The 24,157-nt window shown below is 37.8% G+C and overlaps 2 protein-coding genes across 9 annotated transcripts in view; one reads left to right on the top strand and one right to left on the bottom strand.

The window, feature by feature from the left end:
* The window catches only part of LOC134826727 (rho GTPase-activating protein 27-like), a 63,555-nt gene that overhangs the window by 24,122 nt on the left and 15,276 nt on the right, over nucleotides 1-24,157 (top strand). For 4 of the 8 annotated variants that reach the window (XM_063839219.1, XM_063839225.1, XM_063839234.1 and 1 more), the window contains 2 exons: nucleotides 90-350; nucleotides 593-682. In XM_063839219.1, coding sequence (XP_063695289.1) covers nucleotides 90-350; nucleotides 593-682 — 351 coding nt within the window. The remainder of the gene's footprint in view (nucleotides 1-89; nucleotides 351-592; nucleotides 683-24,157) is intronic. The other 4 variants (XM_063839248.1, XM_063839254.1, XM_063839260.1 and 1 more) reach the window with 1 other exon arrangement.
* Nucleotides 8,716-11,877, bottom strand: LOC134821943 (glutamate receptor ionotropic, kainate 2-like). The gene has a single exon (XM_063832774.1). It carries the CDS (start codon nucleotides 11,872-11,874, stop codon nucleotides 9,022-9,024), a length of 2,853 nt encoding a protein of 950 aa, XP_063688844.1. The 5' UTR covers nucleotides 11,875-11,877; the 3' UTR covers nucleotides 8,716-9,021.

Below are 24,157 nucleotides of genomic sequence, written 5' to 3' on the forward strand. Positions count from 1 at the left end.
TATTTCCTAACCCAGTACTTTGAGGTATTACTGGATACAGCCTAAAGCATATATTTTATCAAAATTTTTAGCATTACTTAAATTTTTAGGGTTATTCTGGGATGGACAGTGACAGCGAATGGAGCGTAACTGGGCCCATAACCGACACTGACACTGACAATGAAGCTGAATTTATAGCCCGTTATCATGACTACGTTGACATGAGTATAGATCCTACGTTTGGGCATGACGAGCTGTCATCCATTGCTGAGAACCCAAGTCACAGGACTTTACCGACCAAGCTTGAGAAACAAGAAGAGGGTGGCCAGTACCTCCAAGCCAAGTCATTTTCTCTTGGTAGAGTGACACAGGTTGGACGGAACGGGGTGTACTGTGCATGTTGCTTGTGACTGATAAACTCATAAACTGACTTTAGTGTGATACTTTCGTTTGATACTGACTGTTTTGTGACACTGCTGTGACTGATGAGTGATAAATGTGACTGATGAGTGTTAAATGTTATTTAATGTGACTGATGAGTCATGAGTGATAAATACGACTGATGAGTGATAAATATAAATGATAAATGCTAATCCAACAATAATTATTTCAGGCGGTTAACAGAACATTTTCAAACCCCACAAAACCAAAACATGGTAAAGCCCTGGATAAACGTAGCAAATCCCTCTCTGACTATGGACGGGTAAGTTAAATCAATGAAATTTAATTTCTAATCTGGTAATGGAACCATTATTCTAATTTAATCAACCGACATTCGACTCGACTGACATTTACCAACTCAATATGTACGAGTCATGACTTCCTTGCTGGTTTGCATTTAGGCACGTTAAAATATTCAACGATTTTAGGCATCTGGCTAAACAAATTATTTAGATTCCATGACAGACCATCGAACAATAGGATCTTGCCTTCCATTGTTCAGATTGTTTTCTCTCACCCCCTCTCTATCGCTCTATAGTCTCTATTAGATATGAACTGGTCTATGATGCCAAGCTTTTAAGAATTTTAATTAAAAACACATAGTTTTAGGAAGCTGCTAGCTGTCACGAGTTCGACAAGGCTAAACGTTCATTTTAAGTTATGGTATCTTTTACGGAGCACATATTTAAACACTGACCATCATTAGTAAACGCATGGATTGACGGGGGTAACTTGGGGTAAGGATCTCATGTTTTGCTTCCTTGCTTGTTTACGTTCGCGATTCGGAGAAATGTTCAACTGAGCCCAGAGTCACGATTGCATATTTCTCTGATCTTAGGTATGATAATCTGGCATAGTCCAGAAGTTATAACCATGCTTGTAGTTTTGTAATCACGCAATATATCGACTGGGCAATAGCTATTGACTAGTGACTACTCGTGACAGTCGCTATATATTATTTAGTTCTAGTTAACCTTTATCATGTTTATACATAAACCTGCGTAACGCTGTAAACGTGTTGGCAGATATTTCAGGTATTTTCACATCTTAAACACCGTCACTGGTCGTTCATGTCACCTGCTGGCACTGCTTGCTAGATCGCTAATGAGATGAATTGTTTCGGCACTACACAATGATATCTTTATCATTTCACCCTCCTTTATACACGCACCGTGATACAAGTCTCTTGTTATTTTCACGGAATTTCGCTGCAATTTGGCGCTTCTCCAGATTTACTGTTACTTCAATATCCGTTCTTTACGTAGAAATTACGTCAACATTTTCGATCAATTGTATAATTGATAATATGACCAGCTTGACACTTTTAATTAACCTACCATAATTTTCTGTAAGAGCAATTTTGCTTGATCAAATACGCAATTTTGCGTGACGAACATCTATATTTCGACATATTTCGATACTTTTAAGAACAAATTTCGAGGACAGAAGGTGCTTTAGGAAGCCAGAGGTAGGCTGTATCACATAGCTCGGAGCTCAAACCTAGGGGTTATGTTATTCTGATCAATCACAAAACAGAAGACAGCTTGATTAGGTAAGTATTGTATTGATCTTTCTTAAAAGAGGAAGTTCACCACTCGTACACTTTTAGGTTTTAGGTAACCTCTAATGAGGAAAGGAGTAGACTGATCTGGACATATTAATTGACTGATTCGCTGCTACGGAGAATTAAACTTCGTCAAAAGCCGCTGTGAGAGGTACTTACTTAAAGTGAAGTGATATCGTGCACCATATCCTACTTAAAATTACTTACTTCTCTCCGGCGCTCTTGACATCCTTTACAAGTATTTTTCTCAGAATTGACGAAATTCCGAGATTTTCTGATTTATTCTGCAGTGCAGCTCTCTGCTGACGTGTTGGATTATTAAAAACAGAATTATAGCATGTTCCATCTATATTTATGATTTAAAATAATATGATTGACTATCTTAATAGGGGGGAGTTAAATCTTTAAACACATGATCACGTAATTCGCCAGTCGGACAAAGGGTTACATGGGTTGTATTGAGGAGATTGCCGTTCAGTCCATTAGCAGATATCTGCTATATGGTCCATTAGCCACCTAGTCTGTGAGGAGTACTTGGTAGGTCGCTACATCGGGTGCTAAACAATGAAATTAATATCCATCTCTTTGTTACTGATAGGGCCAGCTCCGTTATTACCATTTTCGGCATTTTAAGTTTGACTGCTTGATGGTCAGGTTTATAATACAGTATTATCCGGACCAGGCCTCATTTACCCCGTTTACTACTAGGGAGTGTTGTAATTGCGTTTAGATAAGACGGACAGTTTTTAATAGTGTTGGTTCTAAGACCACTAAAAGATGTTAAAATAACAGTTATGTGTGTTGAGAGAAACTTAAAATCTGTGTACATTAAGTAAGGTAACAGGGTTAAGAATCACCCTTGATATCTTTATCATAACTTGTAGAACAATGGATTAGGATTATGCCATACAAGTCTCATTCAAATCTATGTGATTTATTGTCATAATTTCGCCAACGCACTAAGTTTTCTTATAAAAACAAAAGACTAGTTTTTCTCACTCTCTGTTTGATCATCCCTGCATAAGAATTATTTATAACCCTCTGTGACTAATAAAGAATAAATACGCCTCAGATGTAATTTAAATAGAAGCAGATAAATCACTGCCCACACCCCTCAAAACATATCCGGCTTTATATCATATATATCATATAATTATAATATTATTTATATAAGATATTTTATATACAGGGTATTTACGAAACATGGGAACGGTTTTAAACATCTGTAAATTAATTTAAGAAAGAGCAACCAGCTGTATTAAGCCCTTATTTTCTTTGTAAATCGTACCAATGTTTCATGAACAACCTGTATCACTATTTATAAATTATAGCTATTTATATATATAACTACTTATATATAACTGTCCCTCGCATATTATATTATCGTAATTTGTACCATGGGCCTGGGGACGACAGTGTGCTTTACTGACTAATACCCCAGCTAGGATTCTGCTTTTACGACATAATACGACTTAACAGCCTGGGAAGTCTGCATTCCCTCTACTCACCTAAACCCTTATCTAAATATTATAAAATTAAATGAGCGGTCAAACACTTAGGATTGTGGGATCATTAAGCGCCCCAATAGTAAACGAAAATTACTAGTCTTTGCATACCAAAAAAATTAGAAAAAAGTAATGTTGATGATTGATACTGATGATTATTGATTATTGATTTGATATAAAATTCAGGATTATTATTGATCCTGATATAGAAACCTTCCAACTAAAACTCCTCTGGGAGGTAAAATCCACCCAAATATGCTTTAGTATAATAGTAGTAAAATGTATGATTCTTTTGAAATAGTATGCTGCCAGCTATTCCATTATTCATGTACAGGGTGGGCCAAAAGCCAGTGTGCAAACGTTGGCCTTAATAGCTCAGTCACTGAATGCCCAATTGAAATACTTCCTTCTGGTATGACTTAGTACCACCACTGGTTCGAGGAATTTGTCAACTCGAAAAATAATCGCGTTCATTTTTTTCAAATGGAGGTTCATTTTCACATTTATTTGATAGTTTGGATAGTCGGATCAAGCTAAATGTTATTGAATTGTGTTTGGCCATTCGAATTACGTTTGTCCTGAAAGAATTAGAACTGTAGCTTCTCAGATGACTGAGATATGAAGCATAACGAGTTTATTCATTACGTGTGATCAGGTGATTGGTTTACCTAATCACGTGATAAGGTGACCCCGTTAACTACCCCGTTAATATATATATATGTAATTACTATATGTAATTACTATGTCTGGAAAGAGTCACCTTTCCAGAACCAAGAAGCTATTTTTGGAATTTTTTATTTGTGGGCCGATTTCTGGTGGTTTGTTATAGGCTTTTTTTGTTGAAACCATTTAGCTTCAATCACGCACCACCAGCCGCACCCTTTGAGATGAGACATTATTTAAGAGACCAAATCTTCGCATTTCAGATTGTTATTTCTTTCCAAACTTACATTAAGGAGTCCGTGTTGAGCGTCTTTTACTGTGTAATTCATTTCTTACACTGTTTCGGCGCGGAGGGAAGCTGCTATGCATCTGTCCTAACCATTCCAACCATGTTACAATTTACATTACCTCTTGTTCTTATAAAACCGAACTGAGAAATCACCAAATGAAGATTCGTTGATCGTTTGTCAATTCATATACTGGCTTTTTTCAGTTAACCCAGAACTATATAATAATACTTAAGATTGGCTATAACTACAGTGTACAACTAGACTCAAGTGTAGTTGTATTCCGCCAGGTCGCGTCGTGTTTTTAAGACATGCATGTCAGCCCACTCTAACAATAATACTCTAACAATAGCTAATTAGCTAATCAGTATTAATACCACAGATTAATGAAGCTCACTCGGTTACTGGCTGCCCCTTGCCTACCTGTTTATTCCTTTATTATATATAATTCATCAAATACACCTCACTCGGATGTATCTTCCTGTATCTGTGTAACAGTATACAGATATCGGATCTTCTCTCTATCTCTCTCTCTCTCTCTCTCTCTCTCTCTCTCTCTCTCTCTCTCTCTCTCTCTCTCTCTCTCTCTCTCTCTCTCTCTCTCTCTCTCTCTCTCTCTCTCTCTCTCTCTCTCTCTCTCTCTCTCTCTCTCTCTCTCTCTCTCTCTCTCTCCTCTCCTCTCTCTCTCTCTCTCCTCTCTCTCTCTCTCTCTCTCTCTCTCTCTCTCTCTCTCTCTCTCTCTCTCTCTCTCTCTCTCTCTCTCTCTCTCTCTCTCTCTCTCTCTCTCTCTCTCTCTCTCTCTCTCTCTCTCTCTCTCTCTCTCTCTCTCTCTCTCTCTCTCTCTCTCTCTCTCTCTCTCTCTCTCTCTCTCTCTCTCTCTCTCTCTCTCTCTCGGATCTTGTTGTCTAGTTTGTGGTCTGTATCTGATATGTGGGGTGTCCTATCTTTAGGCTTACCATCTCTATACCTACTAAGGTAGGCATAAAAACGGTAGGCATGGAGATGATTTTTATTAAAAAACGAGCTCTATACCTAACAAAAAGAGTCCTCAATATAGCATCCTCAATACCTACCATGTTTAATGTTTATACATAATATCTCTGTATCTACCGGAATTACCTACCATGTTTAATGTTTATACATAATATCTCTTATCTACCGGAATTGAAAGTAGGTATAGTGACCCGATTTAACAAATTCAGACATCAAGTTTTCTACTGAATGAGATAAGTATAGAGATGGTAGCCGGTAGGCAAAGAGAATAATTTTCAGCGAATGCATTCTCAATACCTTATACCACAATACATACGAAACATGAATGAATGAACCAAAATTCTTTACTGTAAGTATTAATCGGTGAATTTTCATTATTTGGTTGTTTCTAAGTCTAAGTCCTGGTAGAGTAAAATTATAAATCAATCATGGTCAACGGTCATAGATATGATATGCATGGCCATTAGGCATTTTATAGATAACTTTAATATGGACAATAATCACACCAACGCAATTTAATCAATTACAAATCTAGTATATGATATTGATGTTCACATTGATTAGCATATCAACATGAATAGTGAATACATGTGAAAATGCTGTGGAGTGTGGACCGTACCAATCACCAAGTTGAATATAATATTATCCTCTACATGATTAAACTGAGCAATAATGCTTGCTAACTGGTCAATCAATAATTTGGCAACCAATGATGCGAAAATCATGCCGCTCCACTGCTGATCTTAAAAGCTTGATGAAATGCGCATGTTTACTATCTCTATACCTGATTTTAAACTTTTACCTACCTTAGTAGCTACAGAGATGGTATGCATTTATGTTTTTACGTCACTATTTTTGCAAGAGTTTTGTTTGTCAAAATAGACCATCACCATGGGTTTTTATGTCATAGTAGACTATGAATTTTTAATTAAAGATCGGCTAATTGAAAACCCTGTTCGACTGCAGGAGGATTGCGCCTAAATAAGGGTGATATAATAATACTGTACGATTTGCAAAAAACCTAAAATCACATTTACCTTACAATAGTGAAATTATCCATTCCATCCTATAGGACTAGGAGCCTCCAATAGGTCCTAGCCCTGCAATAATGATTTGTGGTGCCCCACTGTGCACTGGGATAACGCCCAATTTCGAAATGAGATCTGTGAAAAATCTTTTGTGTTGCTCGAGGAGCGTTAGGGCTACACTTTAATGTACTAGTTAGATTCTGTCCTTTGCTTGAGATCTGCAATTGTAGCGTTTTAGACATCACTTCATTTGACAACCCCCCCCCCCCCCCCCCCCCCCCCGAACAGCGTCTTTTACAGCAGTGTTTTGATCCAGTGAAAACCCAGAACTTTAGTACATCATCACTGTATTGTCTATTGTGTGCCCGATATGCTGTTTCTTATTCTGTAAGATAACTCTTGGAAGAGTCGTTATGATGTTGTCCCCTCTGATTGATTATAAACTATAACATATGCTGAAATCAGCTGCAGAGGGTCCTGCAATTTCCATAGGTGGTCATTGCCGGATGGTTTTGGTATTTTCGGTTGACTTTTGGATGTCCTCCTGTGGTTTTAGGTCCAATAGCGTAATTAAAGCTTTAAACTGCTCGTGATCTAGCAAATTAGTAAAAAATCTTCCCACACTAATAGTTGATATCAGTTTACAGTAATGATCCTACATGTTAAATCCGAGTCTAATTGTTCGTTCATCTCACTCATTTACATTACATCATACAGGACTGATGATGGTAACCATGATTCACTACAGTAGTATGTTGCAAAGCGGCTGTGACTTATTCAGCAGTGGGTGGCCCGCTTTTGGCTACAACTTTAAGTACAGTTATGTCATACCCAATTGACTGAACCAGTGTGTTCCTCAATAAACTGATATGTTTGATCTTCTAAGCTTTTGATTTTGACATGACGTTACCTGTGGTGTTGCAGTGCCACCTGCACAATATACAATTTAAATCGTGCGACGTAACCAACACAATATAATATATATATATAATAGCACTGTAGGCAATCCATCATTTCATTCTCTGACTTTGTTATATTTCAAACGTTTTTTAGAGTTACGTTGCTAAAAATTCTAAGTAAAAACGTAGTAAAGTTTTGTCGAATATCGCAACGTTCAATTAACTTCAGTAATTGTTTCATGATTGCATTTACATTAGGAAGGCATCATTTGTACGAGCAGCTAATTTACTTGATTAACCCTCCGTAACAATATAGTAAAACAGACAGTAATATATTAGTGTATAAATCACACCTTCACAGTGTGATGTTCAGCTTTGAAATTTCAAGTTTTCGAGCCGCTATCGAAGGCAGTATATTATTTGATTGAAAATCTCTGTCGACTGTTCCAGAACGATTTAGTTCGATGAGCTTTTTGCTTCTCTTATGATAGCAAATGAAGAACAAATGAATACTTTGACTTAGGCCTTATATATGGTCGGGGTCGTTGGTATTTTTGCGTTGCTATAAGTGGTATAATAACACAAGATTTTGTTCTATCTAACCTAAATCTTTAAAGACTTTCCAGTCCGTATGATAAAATAGTATCAATTTGTGGATCTGTCAATTTAGTCGGAAGTTGCTTTAATCTGTTTCAACAACTGTTTCAACAACTGTTTCAACAACTAAGAAGTCACGGATCAGTGGCTAAGAAGTCACGTTTCAATGGCTAAGAAGTTGAGATTGACAGTTTGTTAGATCACGCTCAAATATTGCACTTAATCTAAATCTTTATCTTGCTCTCAACAAATGTCCATGTTGTAATTCCCTTTCGTTCTGTTAAAATTGTTGTGGAATTACTATTGCTATAATATTAGTATGTTTTCGTCATCAGCCCTACCCAAAACAGGGAACTTAGAATTATCTTGATCTTTAAATATAAATATACATACTATTGAAAACAATATCTGAGGTTACCACCTCAGATATCTTCGTATTTATTTTTACAACTCCAATATGTTGAATATTCACTATGTAGCACTGGGAAATGATGTGTCCAGTTGAAAACATGCCCGAGACGAGCTCACTTCATATCCTCATTTCCTGTATTTCACATATTGTTGTTCTGGAGGTGAGTTGTACCCTGCTGCATCTATTTCATGTTTACTTCATGTCGCTTATATTTCGCTTATATTTATCCCCCCTTCCCCTAATATTGTTTATGTTTCTACAATATTATCCAGGCCCCTAAAATTTAGATCTTGATACATATGTATGGCTTTAGCTTAGACCAATAAAACAAACATTAAATAGATTTTCTATAAAAATCAATTAATATATGTTCAGTAAAATGTTTATTGAATAAAAATTTCAGTACAACCCTCATATCACAGTTTTCTGAGCGGTGACTTTGATCAGAAATTTGATATTTATGATAAATAACTCAATAACTGTAGGTAGAAAATGGTATTATAACATACTGTATCCCAAAATGTCTTGGTATGCAGTGAGTTATCCGCTTTCAAAACACGACAAGCACAAGCCTGATAAAATATTTCAACTTGCAATGTTCAAATAATTGGTAGAAATGTTGGTTAAAACAGTAAAATGCCCTAAAATAAAAGTTACACGCCGTGATTTGGGCCACCCTTCACTTCGGAAGAAGCAAACTTGTCCAACGAATCAAGTTTCAGATAATTGTCTCCGTTTGCTGACGCTTTATGGGGTCTGGAGAATACAAACCACTCCGTACTAAAGTCCTCATACTTGAGCTTTACCCGCCGGACCAGTTTTGACCAGAATGTTCTGTGCTGGTCGTCGTAACCATCCTGGGCGGTTGCCATCACAGTCTCTAACAATATCAGAGCGAAACTGATGACCAGACCGAGAGCTAAAAGTAGGAAGATTCCTTGAACTGTGGACATTTGGAGCACTTCATCTGCTCCAACCTCATGGTTATTTTCGCAGCCGTCAGCTGGGGTTTTGTCCCATTTGATCCACAACTCGTCGAAGAAGCCCAGCTCCCTATACTTTATGATCTGCGTGTTCATCAGCTCAGTGTAGGGTGAGCTCTTGGGCAGCCCGAACCCATAGTCGAATGGTTGGATCTCTCCTCCTACTTGGAAGATACCGCAACTGCCGAGGAGGTTGTAAGACAAGAACGGACTCTCATCAAGGAAGACGAACCCACCTTGGTGTACCCTGTTGTTGCCCTCTTCCACTGTTTTTATTTTAACAGCTCCATCAACCAGCTTCTTGAAATCAGTATCCACGTTGTTGATGAGGAGAGACTCCACAAAGCTTCCCTCAATAATCCCCCACTCGTACTTCTTCTGATTCTGCTTTAGCAGGTCCTTCGCTGAACTTACTGTGATCCCGATCTTGTCTAGCGTCATGAAAGCAGTGAGGTTAGCCGTGTACATGGAAATGATGAGGAGAATGAAGAACCACCAGATGAATAGGAGGAACCTTCCAGAAGGACTAGCAGGAAGTGCAGCAGTGCCCTGACCCACCAGCCCTGCTCCGGCTACCCACAGAGAGTTGTAGAACGTCATTGTCTCATCCTCAGCATCCTCAACCATTCTGTCAACCAAACACTCTGATTGAATGTGGTCTTTGAACTTGATTTTCAGCTGCTGTTTGACTAGTCTTCTTTCTTCACACCCCTCACATTTGCAGACTTGCATTGCGTGGATCTTCTTACCATGAGACCCGTAGGGGGATATCTTGCTGATGAGATTCAGAATGATACCCATGAGCATGAACACCACTGCTATCATGCACCACACCGAGTACCCAAATGGACTCATGAAGAAGAATATGTCACTTTTTCCTGATTCGCCTTTAATCGCCAGACTGATACCGGAATCCATGAAGGAGACGGTGAAGTCAATGTACTGTTTCCTCTGGACCCCAACAGACAAGTCCATGGTAACCATGTCTGTCCTCTGTGACAACATGTCTCCTATGAGTCCGTTCCAAGTGTGTGTTCCCGGATCAAACCTCCCGAACTCCTTATCATAAGGCTCGACAAACTCGTAAGTAAAGTTCAGTGCTGTTGACAGGTTCTTCACCACGTCAGGACATATTCCCTCCCAACAGGAGTGTCCTGTACAGTTGGGTATCCTCGCTGCGAAGGGAGGGTTTTCAGTCACCCCTAATTTCAAGTGCTCGGCATTAAGACTGTTAGCGACCCCCATTGGACGGACAGGGGCATTTCCTAGGAACTTTATCCGGCTATCGTCTTCTATCTCCAGCCCTTTTTCCTCAGTCCATTTTCCTATTTCAAGGAACCTGGGCGTGTCATACCCATAACTCCTCAGGTTAACTATCTCGTAACCGGGGTGATTTACCATTCCATCATCAGTGAAACTCCATCTTCCTGATGCCCCCTCATAGTTAGAAGACTTGAGAGCATCATAGTACCTGTCTCCATTGTTCCAGGGTTGCCAGGGTTTGTCATAAGAGCAGCTGGAGTCCGGCTGCTGGATGGAATCTGTTTCTGCTAACATTTCCAGACTCCTACCTGCCATCTGCACAGCATCGTAACTCATCACCAGGGATGGGGTGAGAGGGTGGGTCATGGAGTCATTCCATTTCATCTTTTCAAACTCCTCACTCAGCATTTCAAATTCCTTCGTTTCCTTCTTTATTGCAAATCGTATCCCAATCAGTCCGCTGTAGCGGTCACTGCGCGTCCCATACGGAAGGAGGGTCTGTGGATTACCTGTTATCGCATCGGTAACAATCCAAACGTATTCCCGAGCGAGCAGGTCCATTTTGTAAGCCTCTGCTAGAACGACGCTGCTGTACTGTCCCTCGCAGTTCAGAATTATCACTCTTGCTAGGGACTTCTTTATACTTTTCAGGGTATTCGTCAGTTTAGGAGCAGGTACTGCGTTGAAGAAGTTTATCTTCTTTATCACGAACTTAGCTTCGTCTCGTTTGGTGATGAGCTGCTGCAGGTAGTGCACACCGTTTATTCCGTAGTTACTGTCCGATGCGATGATAGCTATCTCGTGCCACCTGAAGTGCCCTAGAAGGTCGAGTATAGCTCTGGACTGGAAGGTATCGCTGGGTGAGAGGAGGAGGACGTTGTCTCTGTGTGCCCTCCTGATGTAAGGGTCTGTTGCTGCCAGGGATATGATCGGAATGTTCAGAGGACTAAACACATCAGCAGCTTGAGCCACCGTGTTAGAACCATCTGGTGAGATAACAGCTACTGCCCCCTTATTAACCAGCTTACAAGATCCCATCACTAGCTCGTTTAGGGAGGAACCGTTATACGTCACCTGCTCCAGTTTCAGCTTCACATCTGTTGAGTTGGCGTTGAAGTGGGAGATAGCATATGGTACTATCTTCTCCAGGAGTGATTTCTGGATGTTTTCAGAAGACATAAGGAGACCTATTGTGTATTCTTCTGTGATAGTAGGCTGGAGTTGTAGGACGAGGGTGAGCAGTATTGTTATCCATATCATCCTGAATAATGGGCAGTTAGAATCTGTTTTTTGGCGTTGTGAGACGTTTGGATAAATAATTTAAAGATGTCGTCTTTCTAACCCTTACACGGTACTATTGAGCAAAACTGCAAACAAACAATTAAAGCAGCTATAAATTTAATTTGTTTATTGTAGCAATGGCAGTGGCACAGTGACAAAAAACTTTACAACCGAATCTCAGACATACGCTCAATGCTCATGGCATAATGCTACGTAAAAAGTAATCATGTACGGCATTTAGCTAATTTACCGATGGATCCACTCTAGTGTTATTCTTAATAATTGCCCGAAAACCACTCTGCAAACAGCGGCAACATTGGCAGCAATTATAGTGATGGTAGTTGAGTGTGTCCCTAGCACCTAAACGTCCGGTAATGTATATTATGATCCTGGAGTGTGGACCTTATTACCTGTGTGGCAAGTTTGATCCCTAAACAGCTTGTGAAGCAAATTGTGAATGAACTGTCGTGGACATTAGAGAACGCTGTGGAAATCGTCAATTAATTTTATTAAGTGGTGAAATGTTTGTACTTTACAGAAACAGAGAGTTGCTCCAACTAGTGAGAATAATTAAAGCTGTCAACAAGATATATATACCATTTACAAAACTATAACATAACTATAAAGCCAACTGAATAATTGGAAGGCCACCTCACACATACCGATGAGGTTAACTTTCTCTTTATGGGGTTAAGAAACATTAACTTTTAGTTAGAAAACAATACCATTGTCTCTTGATTAAAAATAAGCTGACAATAGGATTAGGCTGGGAAAACGTCTCGACTAAATTAAACGTTGTTTTTAGAGAGGACAACACTTTCTCTTGAGTGTTATACGTCATAGCGTTTAACATCTGTTTTGAAAGTGGCGATATAATGCACGATTTCCATGCCATCAGGAGAGAGATAACGAAAATCCAGCACGCAACGAAAGCCCGTGCGTGCCCTCCTAACGTTAAACAATGATCCGTCCTCTAATTATACAATCAGTGTTTCCAAATAATTTACTTAGAAAACAATAAATAAAGCTTCTACTGTCTCAATAATTAATAATCAATTATTAATAGGCTGGTAGTCAAATTAGAGTAGGATTCGGAGGACTACTAGACTAAATAAAACGTTACTTACCATGTTTAACTAAGTTACTAAAAATACTATGTTAACGGGGTTGTTTCCTGCTATGACTGAAAAGGAAAAATTGACGGAAGAAATGTGAATTAATGGTCAACGATAAGTGCACGCATAATCTAGCGTACTCAATGAATCAACTCCCTTCAACAATATCCAATCAACGATTGCAAATTATTATATTATATATATACATTATACACCTAATACACCTAATTTACCTAAAATTGGGTAAATGATATGTCGGGTTTCAGACTTTGGGGAACTACGTACTGATGATCATTACAAAGAAGTTACGTTCGTTCCTCAAGAGCAGTAATAATTTCAAAATAAGACAAATCAAGTCATCGACAGAAATCTCATTTCACTTTGAAGAATGAGTCTTTAGACTCATTCTTCCAATTGTTTGGAATAGACGTTTTTCCGAAAACGTCGACAACTAATTATTTTGAAACACTAAGTAGTAAGTGGAGACTCTCACTTCGTCACCAACTATCAAACTATATGATCGACCCACTCATAAGAGCGAAGAAAGATTACCGAAATGAGATTTTCTTAGAAAAATGGTTGAACATTTAGAAAATCACTCCATTTGCAGTTAACTCTTGCTGTTGACTAAAAGACTCCTCTCCTCAGCTGGTAGCTAACTACTCTAAATTCTAACACCTGTATTAGCTGAAGAGAAGCGTGGAGAACTAACTAGATTAATATGAGAAATTTACTAAACACAGCAGGCTTCCATGGTCACTAAGTCTAGCAAGTGTGACTATCTAGAACAAAACCAAGCTTATGATCATGTTAGCTAAATTTCTAACTCTAAGAAAGGACCTAAAGACCTAAGATATGTAAGTATAGAACTAAGGATATGAACCCTTTTCTTGACTGAACAGAAGCGAAAATTCCTCCTCAAATTAGATCCAGAAGACATCAACTTAATTGGAAGTCATGGCTACGCCGCTGAAAAGGATCTGATAGAGGAAAACCTGACAATTTTATATGGAAGATAAAATGTGCATCACACTAAAGAGGGGGCGGCTGATGAGCACATTAAATGACGTACTGATTGCGCAATATGCAATCATATCAGACGACAAGTTGAAATACAAAGGTTTGAAGTGTGGTCTGCTGGATATTACTTTGGAATTCATCTTCTTGTGGCTTGACTGGTTAACAAATAGTACACAAGTTAATTGAACATTATTTAGATTGCGAGGAAGATGTTTATAACAGTGAGATGTATTTATCTTATCAATATTCCGTTCATTAACAAATGTATTATTTGTTCATATGTCTGCCCGAGAGAAGATATGTCAATTAGTACGCGGTTAATGAGCAGAACTTTCTGGAGCACTATTTCAAGAAAACCTCCTTAAACACCTCGCTCGTTAGAAATAAGAAGATCAGAAAGGCACGCTTCAAAAAATACCATAAACGGCCTGTATACACTAGTCTATTGTTAGCATGATTATAATATAATATATTATATATTATATATAATATATATCAGATATCTAGTATATACGAGAAGTAAATATTTAGGACCATGGACATTGAACTGTTTATCCAATTTTAAGGTTATTTTAATATTAATGAAATTAAGATCGTATTGTTATGATCTTTATACTTTCAACAAAACTTCGACCAGAAAATATAGTAGCTGTAAGTTAATACAAATTCAGGAAGCGTAAACGCATTTTTCTCAAGAATTGGATTCATTTAACACCATACATAAAACATAGTTAGTGTAAATTAATGCTAAAAAAATCATATCACAGCTGCATTAAATATTCAAGCTGGATCGAAGGCACAGAATCTTAAAATTCCTAGAATAGTATTATAGTAAGCACACAACGCGTGTGGGCAACGTGAGGTAGTCACGCGCTATTTTCTTTAAACCCTTTTTCAAACAAGCAATTAACATTAACCAGGCTAAAAAATGAATCTCAAAGTTGTCCTGAAGTAGTTTTGAAGGAAGAGGTTTCAGGAAGATTCTGGTGGGGACTAACAAAAGAATATTTGGTGGTACGAGTTTCACCTTACGTTTGTGGCATACCGCCGAGCTTGAAACCGGATCACTTGCATGTCAAATATAAGTATAGTGGTTAAGTATCAAAAACAAATAAACAATAAAAGCCTAGAAAATCTGGTGCCACATGTTGCCACCAAACAAACTCACTAGGTTAAACAACAATTTTGGAACTAGAAACGCTGAATTTTGATCCCTTAAATCCGAATTGTTTGGTTGAGATGATTGTATATAATTATCAATGGTAGAAGAAAGTAACGCTCGGAGTCAATGATAAAATCTAACTGAGTAGTTTAAATTCTACGGATTTTGGGTTTTTCTAGATGGAATCCATAACCCTGACAAGAAACTGCCTCTTTAAGCCACCATTCGTAGATTTCAATAATTAAATCCAAGTCGGCAAAAATTCGTAACGGTGAAAATAAGTACAGATTTATAGTGGCTCACTAAAAAATTCTCGAGAAAAACTTTTTGGACTGCAAGTTTAAAATGTGCATTATAATTCCATATCAATAACAAGAATTACGAAGCAGCACATGATTGCACAGTTAAAAGTTTCGTATTATTAACCATGTTTAAGAAAAGAATAGCTTCTTATTAGAATTTACAACGCACCTTACTGAAACACTAACAGTACAAAGTGCCCGACTACGAGAGTAGGAGCTCAAGTTTAACTCTATGAGTAACGAATGTTCCGCAATCGATGCAGTGGTTGTAAAACCTAAAGGATACATAAGTCGTGAAACATGAAGTCAGACGGTACTTGTGTTTTACTGTTTTACTGTGATTATTCATAGCGTCGGTATGATTATTCATAGCGTCGGTATGATTATTCATAGCGTCGGTATGATTATTCATAGCGTCGGTATGATTATTCATAGCGTCGGTATGATTATTCATAGCGCCGGTATGATTATTCATAGTGTCGGTATGATTATTCATAGCGTAGGTATGATTATTCATAGCGTCGGTATGATTATTCATAGCGTAGGTATGATTATTCATAGCGTCGGTATGATTATTCATAGCGTCGGTATGATTATTCATAGCGTCGGTATGATTATTCATAGCGTCGGTATGATTATTCATAGCGTCGGTATGATTATTCATAGCGTCGGTATGATTATTCATAGCGTCGGTATGATTATTCATAGCGTCGGTATGATTATTCATAGCGTCGGTATGATTATTCATAGCGTCGGTATGATTATTCATAGCGTCGGTATGATTATTCATAGCGTCGGTATGATTATTCATAGCGTCGGTATGATTATTCATAGCGTCGGTATGATTATTCATAGCGTCGGTATGATTATTCATAGCGTCGGTATGATTATTCATAGCGTCGGTATGATTATTCATAGCGTCGGTATGATTATTCATAGCGTCGGTATGATTATTCATAGCGTCGGTATGATTATTCATAGCGTCGGTATGATTATTCATAGCGTCGGTATGATTATTCATAGCGTCGGTATGATTATTCATAGCGTCGGTATGATTATTCATAGCGTCGGTATGATTATTCATAGCGTCGGTATGATTATTCATAGCGTCGGTATGATTATTCATAGCGTAGGTATGATTATTCATAGCGTCGGTATGATTATTCATAGCGTAGGTATGATTATTCATAGCGTCGGTATTCATAGCGTAGGTATGATTATTCATAGCGTCGGTATGATTATTCATAGCGTAGGTATGATTATTCATAGCGTCGGTATGATTATTCATAGCGTAGGTATGATTATTCATAGTGTCGGTATGATTATTCATAGCGTCGGTATGATTATTCATAGCGTCGGTATGATTATTCATAGCGTCGGTATGATTATTCATAGCGTCGGTATGATTATTCATAGCGTCGGTATGATTATTCATAGCGTCGGTATGATTATTCATAGCGTCGGTATGATTATTCATAGCGTCGGTATGATTATTCATAGCGTCGGTATGATTATTCATAGCGTCGGTATGATTATTCATAGCGTCGGTATGATTATTCATAGCGTCGGTATGATTATTCATAGCGTCGGTATGATTATTCATAGCGTCGGTATGATTATTCATAGCGTCGGTATGATTATTCATAGCGTAGGTATGATTATTCATAGCGTCGGTATGATTATTCATAGCGTCGGTATGATTATTCATAGCGTAGGTATGATTATTCATAGCGTCGGTATGATTATTCATAGCGTCGGTATGATTATTCATAGCGTCGGTATTTATTTTTATCGTAGACGGAGACACGTGCGAAAACTAAAAAGTTGTGATTAGCGACCCCCTACTAAACTGGTCAACATCATTGTCTAACCGATGAATCGACGACAGATCCTCAAAATTAAGAGAAAATATTTTGATCTGTGTCGGAAGTATTCAAATGATCTAAACAGTTTTTAGCAACTTTCAGTTTGTCAACACAGATCGCCAACGAAACGGCGCTGGTATTGACAGGATGTATTAAAAATAAATCAAACCTTTAATAAGATAGAAGTAAGACAGTCAGACAGAGCGTCTGCTGTCTAGGTTACCTCGTTGATAAAAAAAAGGATGCAATCGTTCTGTGCAACCCTCCAAGAAGTGGAAGAAGCCAGAAAATTGTGTCGATATAAGTCATCAGTAGGACAGATATTCGTATTGAAACAGGTATTTCGGAGGATGGTATAAGAAATGAGGGTGGCTATACCAGGTGACTGTAAATAGGGTAGAGCCTGCACGTGACTACAGAAGTCTCAAAGAAAGGATTGACTCGTGCTACCGATAGTTAGATTTTATATTAGCGACTATGTCTGGCTGGCATGTGAAGATCGTTTCAAACCTCCATTAAAAACATCTGTATGCGTCTAAATCAACGCCCTACCGGATAATTCTAAATTAATATATTGTCGCAAAATGCATGCTTAATATATTAAGCCAGTTTTAATTAGTTTCAGGGCCACCAATCTGGACTTAGTGAGCCAAACAAGTCTTGAATTCATTAAACGCAAGAAGAACTGCGTCGTCAATAACGTGGCAGTGTAAAGATTCCTTCTAGTGAACATATTTTAACCATTTCAAACAAAGGGTAGAATGAATGGTGGGGATATTTTAGCAGCAATTCTAGGATAAGCAATAAACTATATGCACAGCGTGAGGCTCCTAAAATCGCGTGATTCTCCCTGTATGGGTTATTATTCATTTGAGCGATTCATAACGAGATTACTTTGGGATATATTGCAGTGATTTGAAATCGGTGCTGTTTAGTGTAAAGTACGACTGTTGACAGTATCTTGATCTAAAGCCTGCCTTTCGTATTCTAATTAATGAGTTGAGCGACGCTGTATAGATTATGCGAGCTCACGCTCCGATTCAGGTCAAGTCCCATAAAAATATGCCTCATTTTCCTGTTGTCTAATTTGAAATATGGATCGTAAATGCACGAATTAGCAACTTTAAGTTTCTTTCCAAACGAAAGAAAATTCTGCTGGCTATAGTAATGTTACTCAGGAAATTTTGGACATTATTTTTGGACAGACCTCATCAGAGATGAAAAACGATTAAATTTGGTCTGTTGCGCACCAATTTCTCACGGTCCGTTTAAAATTCAATTTCGTTGGGCTGCACGATGTTCCATGGAAAATGTTCTGCCAGATATTATATTTTTCTTTGAAATAAATTATAAAATCGATTGAAGAAGATTTTGGCAACTTGAAGGCTTATCACTGCTGTTTACTGCCCATGATATCATGTGCATCTAGACAAAGTGAAGTTGAACAGATTACAGACGTTCCGTCAGTGTTAACAACGTTTAGAGCTTGATTCAGAATTATTAATACTGGTCTCAATATCAGGCTATTGAAAGTGTTTATTCGAGGAATCTATGTTTGAGGAATAGCTGATCATTGTTCGTCAGCAGTACAAAAACGTTAAGGAGACTGTCTAACGAAATACTAATATGATCGCCAAAGAATAAACATTGGAAAGTAATGAGAAAAAAGATTATAAAATAATAAGTAAATAAAAAATAAATGGTTTATATAGGTTTGACACTGCTTCGAGCTGATTGGCTGCACAATGTCACGTGTCAAAGTAAGTTAACGTCTCAATACCACTGCGCTTTAAGTCAAGCAGATCACAGAATAATCAAATCATCGGGGAGAAATCTGAATTTTGCTAAGTCTCGTGCTTGCAAGGAGGAATGTATACCTTGGTATGAGGGTATGGTATTAATAAGAATCATCCCCTCCCATCATCAACATAGTCATAACAAGTAAATTTCCCTATAAATATCGTAATTTTATTAAAATGCATTTTCTGGATTTATAGACAAATTTTAACACTCAAATTGAGTCAGATCTCTTATTGGAGGATTAAATTTAAAATTTCAATAGCAATATATGGAAGATCGTTAGCATTAAATACGATGGCCACAATATGATGGGTGGTCAAGTTCATATGTGTTGTGATAAAAAACTCTGGTTATATTTAAGCGTAAACATACTGTGATGAACGAAAAAATTGTCATTTAAAAACACAGTTGGGCACGATGGTAGGGCATGTATTTTTGGCTCAAGAGAAATTTCGCACGGTAGCTGAAGCAATTATAAAGTGGCAAATATAAATAAAAAGCCACCTTTTAGCTCACTTTTAGACAAGCACTCAATCTGCTTCCAACCTAGAAATATACTTACTTAACATCAAGAAATTTGATTCTCAACCGCCTTGTAAATTGTCTCCAATTAATAAGCAATGAATAAGCTGACTGTTCTCAGAACGTTTTATCTATATCACTAGTGTAACCCGGCCTTCGGCCGGATTTCACTGCCGCAGTTAAAAAGGGTAGGAGTATTTACCCGCTGATTCAGTAACACATAATCGCATAATCAGTTCTTTCTCGTAGATAATTAAGTCATTATTTGGCACCAATTACCATGATCATAAGGTCCGTACACTCTGTACCACGACTATTACACCTAATCACTCCCGTCTTGAACCGCTTTCCATTTTTATTTAAATAGTTTTAGAAATTAACCCTTATTAACTCCGCACCACATCCGCCTATTATATTTGAAAACATGCATTACATTGTCGTGTGAAAGTATGAACTCTCTCTACAGTCCAAACAGATCGCGATAAGTGCCCTCCACCCCTAATAAGCTTAAAGTATTACTTGCGGGGCTAACCTAATTATGATTCATGTACCATCGCTACATAATCTGCAGTAATGGAAGAGAGAGCGAAGAGGGAGAAATAGTGAGCCATTTTAGGTCGGTAACACGACTCCTGTCCGACAGCGACATCTGTCCGACTAAGGGTACCAGAAAAAAACGACATCTGTCCGAAATTGTGATCTGATTTCAATACGACACATTTCCAATTAGAGACATGATCTGAACTGTTACTTGCAAATTTGTATACGTAACACCAACCACTTACCACCGGCCGATTTATAAAAAAAGCCTATTGGCTTCGTCACAGTTTTGTCGGCACTATACCGAAAACACCAGTCCCGTAACTCCTACCGTTTTTTAATGTAACCGCTCGGAAATTTTTTACACACACACACACACACACACACACACACACACACACACACACACACACACACACACACACACACACACACACACACACACACACACACACACACACACACACACACACACACACACACACACACACACACACACACACACACACATACACACACACACACACACACACACACACACACACACACACACACACACACACACACACACACACACACACACACACAGATTTATTGAAAATATGTATAGATATATAGATAGTACAAAATAGTTTCAGGTTTAAATGAATTACCAAGTTAAACTAATCTAAACAGAAATAAAGTTCAGATCTATTGACCCAAGTAACAGCCAGGAAATGATTGCAGGAGCTTGTTCTCAAGATAAATTGCTCATTAAGCAATTGTGATGCATTTGTATCTCTTAACCTGTAAAATTGCTAATTATAAGTCTTGTACTCTAATAGGAACGGTAAGACAACATTTCTTGGGAAGGAACAGTGCCCAGCTGCTGCTGCATGCTGCTCTCAACAATACCTAATTTATCCTACCCGGACCAGCTTTAGACCCTTAAAACAATATATTATGTATTTGCTCAGACATCTCCTTTAGTACTGCTGAACGCCTTTTTGAAAACAAGTCAACTGATTTCCAAAAGATGAGTATTTGAATAAACCCTCACACATACTTCAAGGAATATACTGGGTGGCTCAAAATACACAAACACCAGACCCATAGCATAGTTACTTGTTAGAACGTTACAAGTACTCTGCTGTAACCACTCATTCGAGGTTAATTAGAAGTTGAAAATCCCCCTCGTACGCGGCCTCCTATTAGACTACACTTCTCTACTCTGCATTGTAATTAACATTCTTCTAGTAGTATAGGTAAACATGCAAGGAATTTAACATTTGCGCGCTGTGCTACTTGATCATCACAAATTATGCAAACGAACTTGAAATGACGGAGTTCAGAATGGAACTTTTCCAAAACTTTGGACTAGACTACAAAAGCCTTGGCTTTTTCGAGACTTGAAGCCTACATTTAAACGGGAAACTTTAAGAAACCTAACAAGAAGAACAGGAAACTATATCTTTCCAACGAAGGTTCTGTCTGCTGTCATCGTACCTAGAAACGTTACCATAGATATCAAACGTTGCCATGCATACTATGCACTGTGGAAACCGAAAGTAAAAAACGGGCTTGAAAAACAAGGGGTTGCACGTGTTAAGAAGTATATGTGAGGACTGCAACACTAATGCGACAAATTGCCTTTAAATTAGTTGCCAACATTCTAACAGCATTCTAAATCGACTAGACGCCTCCTAGACCTTGAAAGCCTCTTTCCATGCGCATAGTTTTCGTCGTATTTTTTCAGGAATATTAAAAGATGGCTTATTTTTGGCAAAATAAATGCCGGAAGAGGTATCTTAAACAAATATTTGGGTGCGTCAAACCATCCGCAAATATTTATTGTAGTTTTTTCGTTATTCATAATCAATATTTCTATGCCATATTTTCTTCTTGCCAAAACAATGTCAACAAGAAGAGGGCTGTTCTATCTATCTTCAGAATAGGTTTATGTTAAAAAACGGTAATAAATAATAAATTCAGTTAGAACTGAATTTAGAGTCTAGAACTAGATCAACTCAAGAATACAACGTAAAGGGTATGCATGTATTTATAACGGTGTACGATACAGAGGGAAATTCATACCTCAATACTGATGTGGAATAGACAAAGGAGACCTTTCATGAACACAAGAAAACTTAAATGAATTGAGTCAATATCGTGTTTTAATTTGTGAAGGTGAAAGTTGAAACTATAAGTAAGACTATTGATGTTCATGCACTTTACGGACAAGGTCGAGATTAATATGATATAAAATCATCTCATAACGGCTGTAAAAATAAAAGTGGTTTTTGAATTTGGTTCCGCTGAAAGAAAGGTAACGAACAAGTCAAACAAAAAGCTCAGCATTTCCTGTGCTGTTTTGTCATTTTGTGGGACACATTAATAATACTTTTGGTAATTGTACACGTCTTGTTTATACTCGTTTTCGCGTCGAGACAGAACCCGTGTTTTAGTCGTACTCAGTAAAAGAAAGGACATTACGTGATAAAACTGGTATCTTCTAGTGAGACTACACGTCTGAATTATAGTCACGATTAACCTAATTTGTGGTGAATGGTTGGTTCTGGTCACGTTTCACTGCCTCTGAGTCCTACTAGCTCTTCTTAGTCAGGGTGTAAGTATGACGGTCATTTCTGCTGATTTATTCTCTTGCCCATAATGATAAAAATAAGTTTCGACTGACTTTTCTTGCTGAAGATAAGAACGAGTTTCGTTTACAATTTTTAAAAGGAGCAATCCTGTCTGGACTTATTTCCAACAATGAACAATCGCAATGAGCAGATCGAACTTTGCAAATGTTTAGCATGAACATTTATAAATTTTCCGTTCAGTTGAACGCTTATCTTCAGTGTAATCACCGCTTAATCAGCTCTTATCTGATTGTTTCTATGGTTATAATGCAGATAGCGACGTATAAATTAATACTTCTTATTGTGAGTCAGGATGAAAGAGTCGATTTTCGACATGACCACATTTATAAACAACATGCTCAGCAACATATTTTTTTGAGATATTGGCCAAAAGCTAATTTTGAGCCCAATTTTGCTAACTTTTGATTAAAAAACATGTTAGACACTTCTCCGTGGGTGCAAACTAACTGCAATGAACACATTTTTTAGTTAGTTATGAATAAAAATGATCTTTCAATTATGCTTAAGTTTCAAGTTATTGGCGAAAACTAATTTCCAGTGACACGAAAACGTTGAATATACATTTGGTCATAATTGTAAACAGTTTGCAGTATAAGAAAAGTCTCTACAGCCTTCAGGAAAAAGTCGGATAATTGTTTACTGGGCGGTGCTCAGCCTGTCATTCCGTCATATCTTCAACTGTGTTTATGAACACAAAAGCCTGAGCGTCCCCAGTTATATAATTGTGATCCCCACAAAAAGAGAGTGGCCAGTTATGAGCCATTTTAAGTGACCCAGAAGTCTTGTTTCGTTTAGAAAAGACCTAAAGTACCATATTTAGTTTCGAAATCCTTTTCAAAACTCAGTATCAGCGGATTGCACTATCTGCCCTGATCAGACTATGTGCACGTAATGCGACACTAAGTGAAACCCTTTTAGATAGGATTGTTTCCGTGTGTTTTCCAACCCGCATACAAATTTATCGGAAACATACAAAAATATTCCGGCCAAACCCAGCAATCATGTCCACCCTTGTAAAATGGACAGTGACCTGTTGGACAAACCTCATGCTAGGAGGCAAAGTACAAAATTCACGAATCGAACTGACGTAGAAAAAAAACACGATCCCTATTAATTAATTATATGGTAGTTGGTACTCGTGAAGTAGTGAAGTATAAGTCAAAGTGTAATTCACTACTACTACTTTGTTCATCTTCTTCGACAGAAGGTGTCCGGACTTGCTCTTGATGCACGTTATTTTCTGTAATGAGTATAAACTATAATCATTCATGGAAACTGAGTTAAAATTATTTGT

Source organism: Bolinopsis microptera, chromosome 1 (genome assembly GCF_026151205.1).
Source record: "Bolinopsis microptera isolate Bmic1 chromosome 1, MBARI_Bmic_1.0, whole genome shotgun sequence".
NCBI classification, from domain to species: domain Eukaryota; kingdom Metazoa; phylum Ctenophora; class Tentaculata; order Lobata; family Bolinopsidae; genus Bolinopsis; species Bolinopsis microptera.

Bases quoted from the DNA above. Each gene is read 5' to 3' on its own strand.
- LOC134821943 (XM_063832774.1), bottom strand. From the start codon at position 11,874: ATGATATGGATAACAATACTGCTCACCCTCGTCCTACAACTCCAGCCT.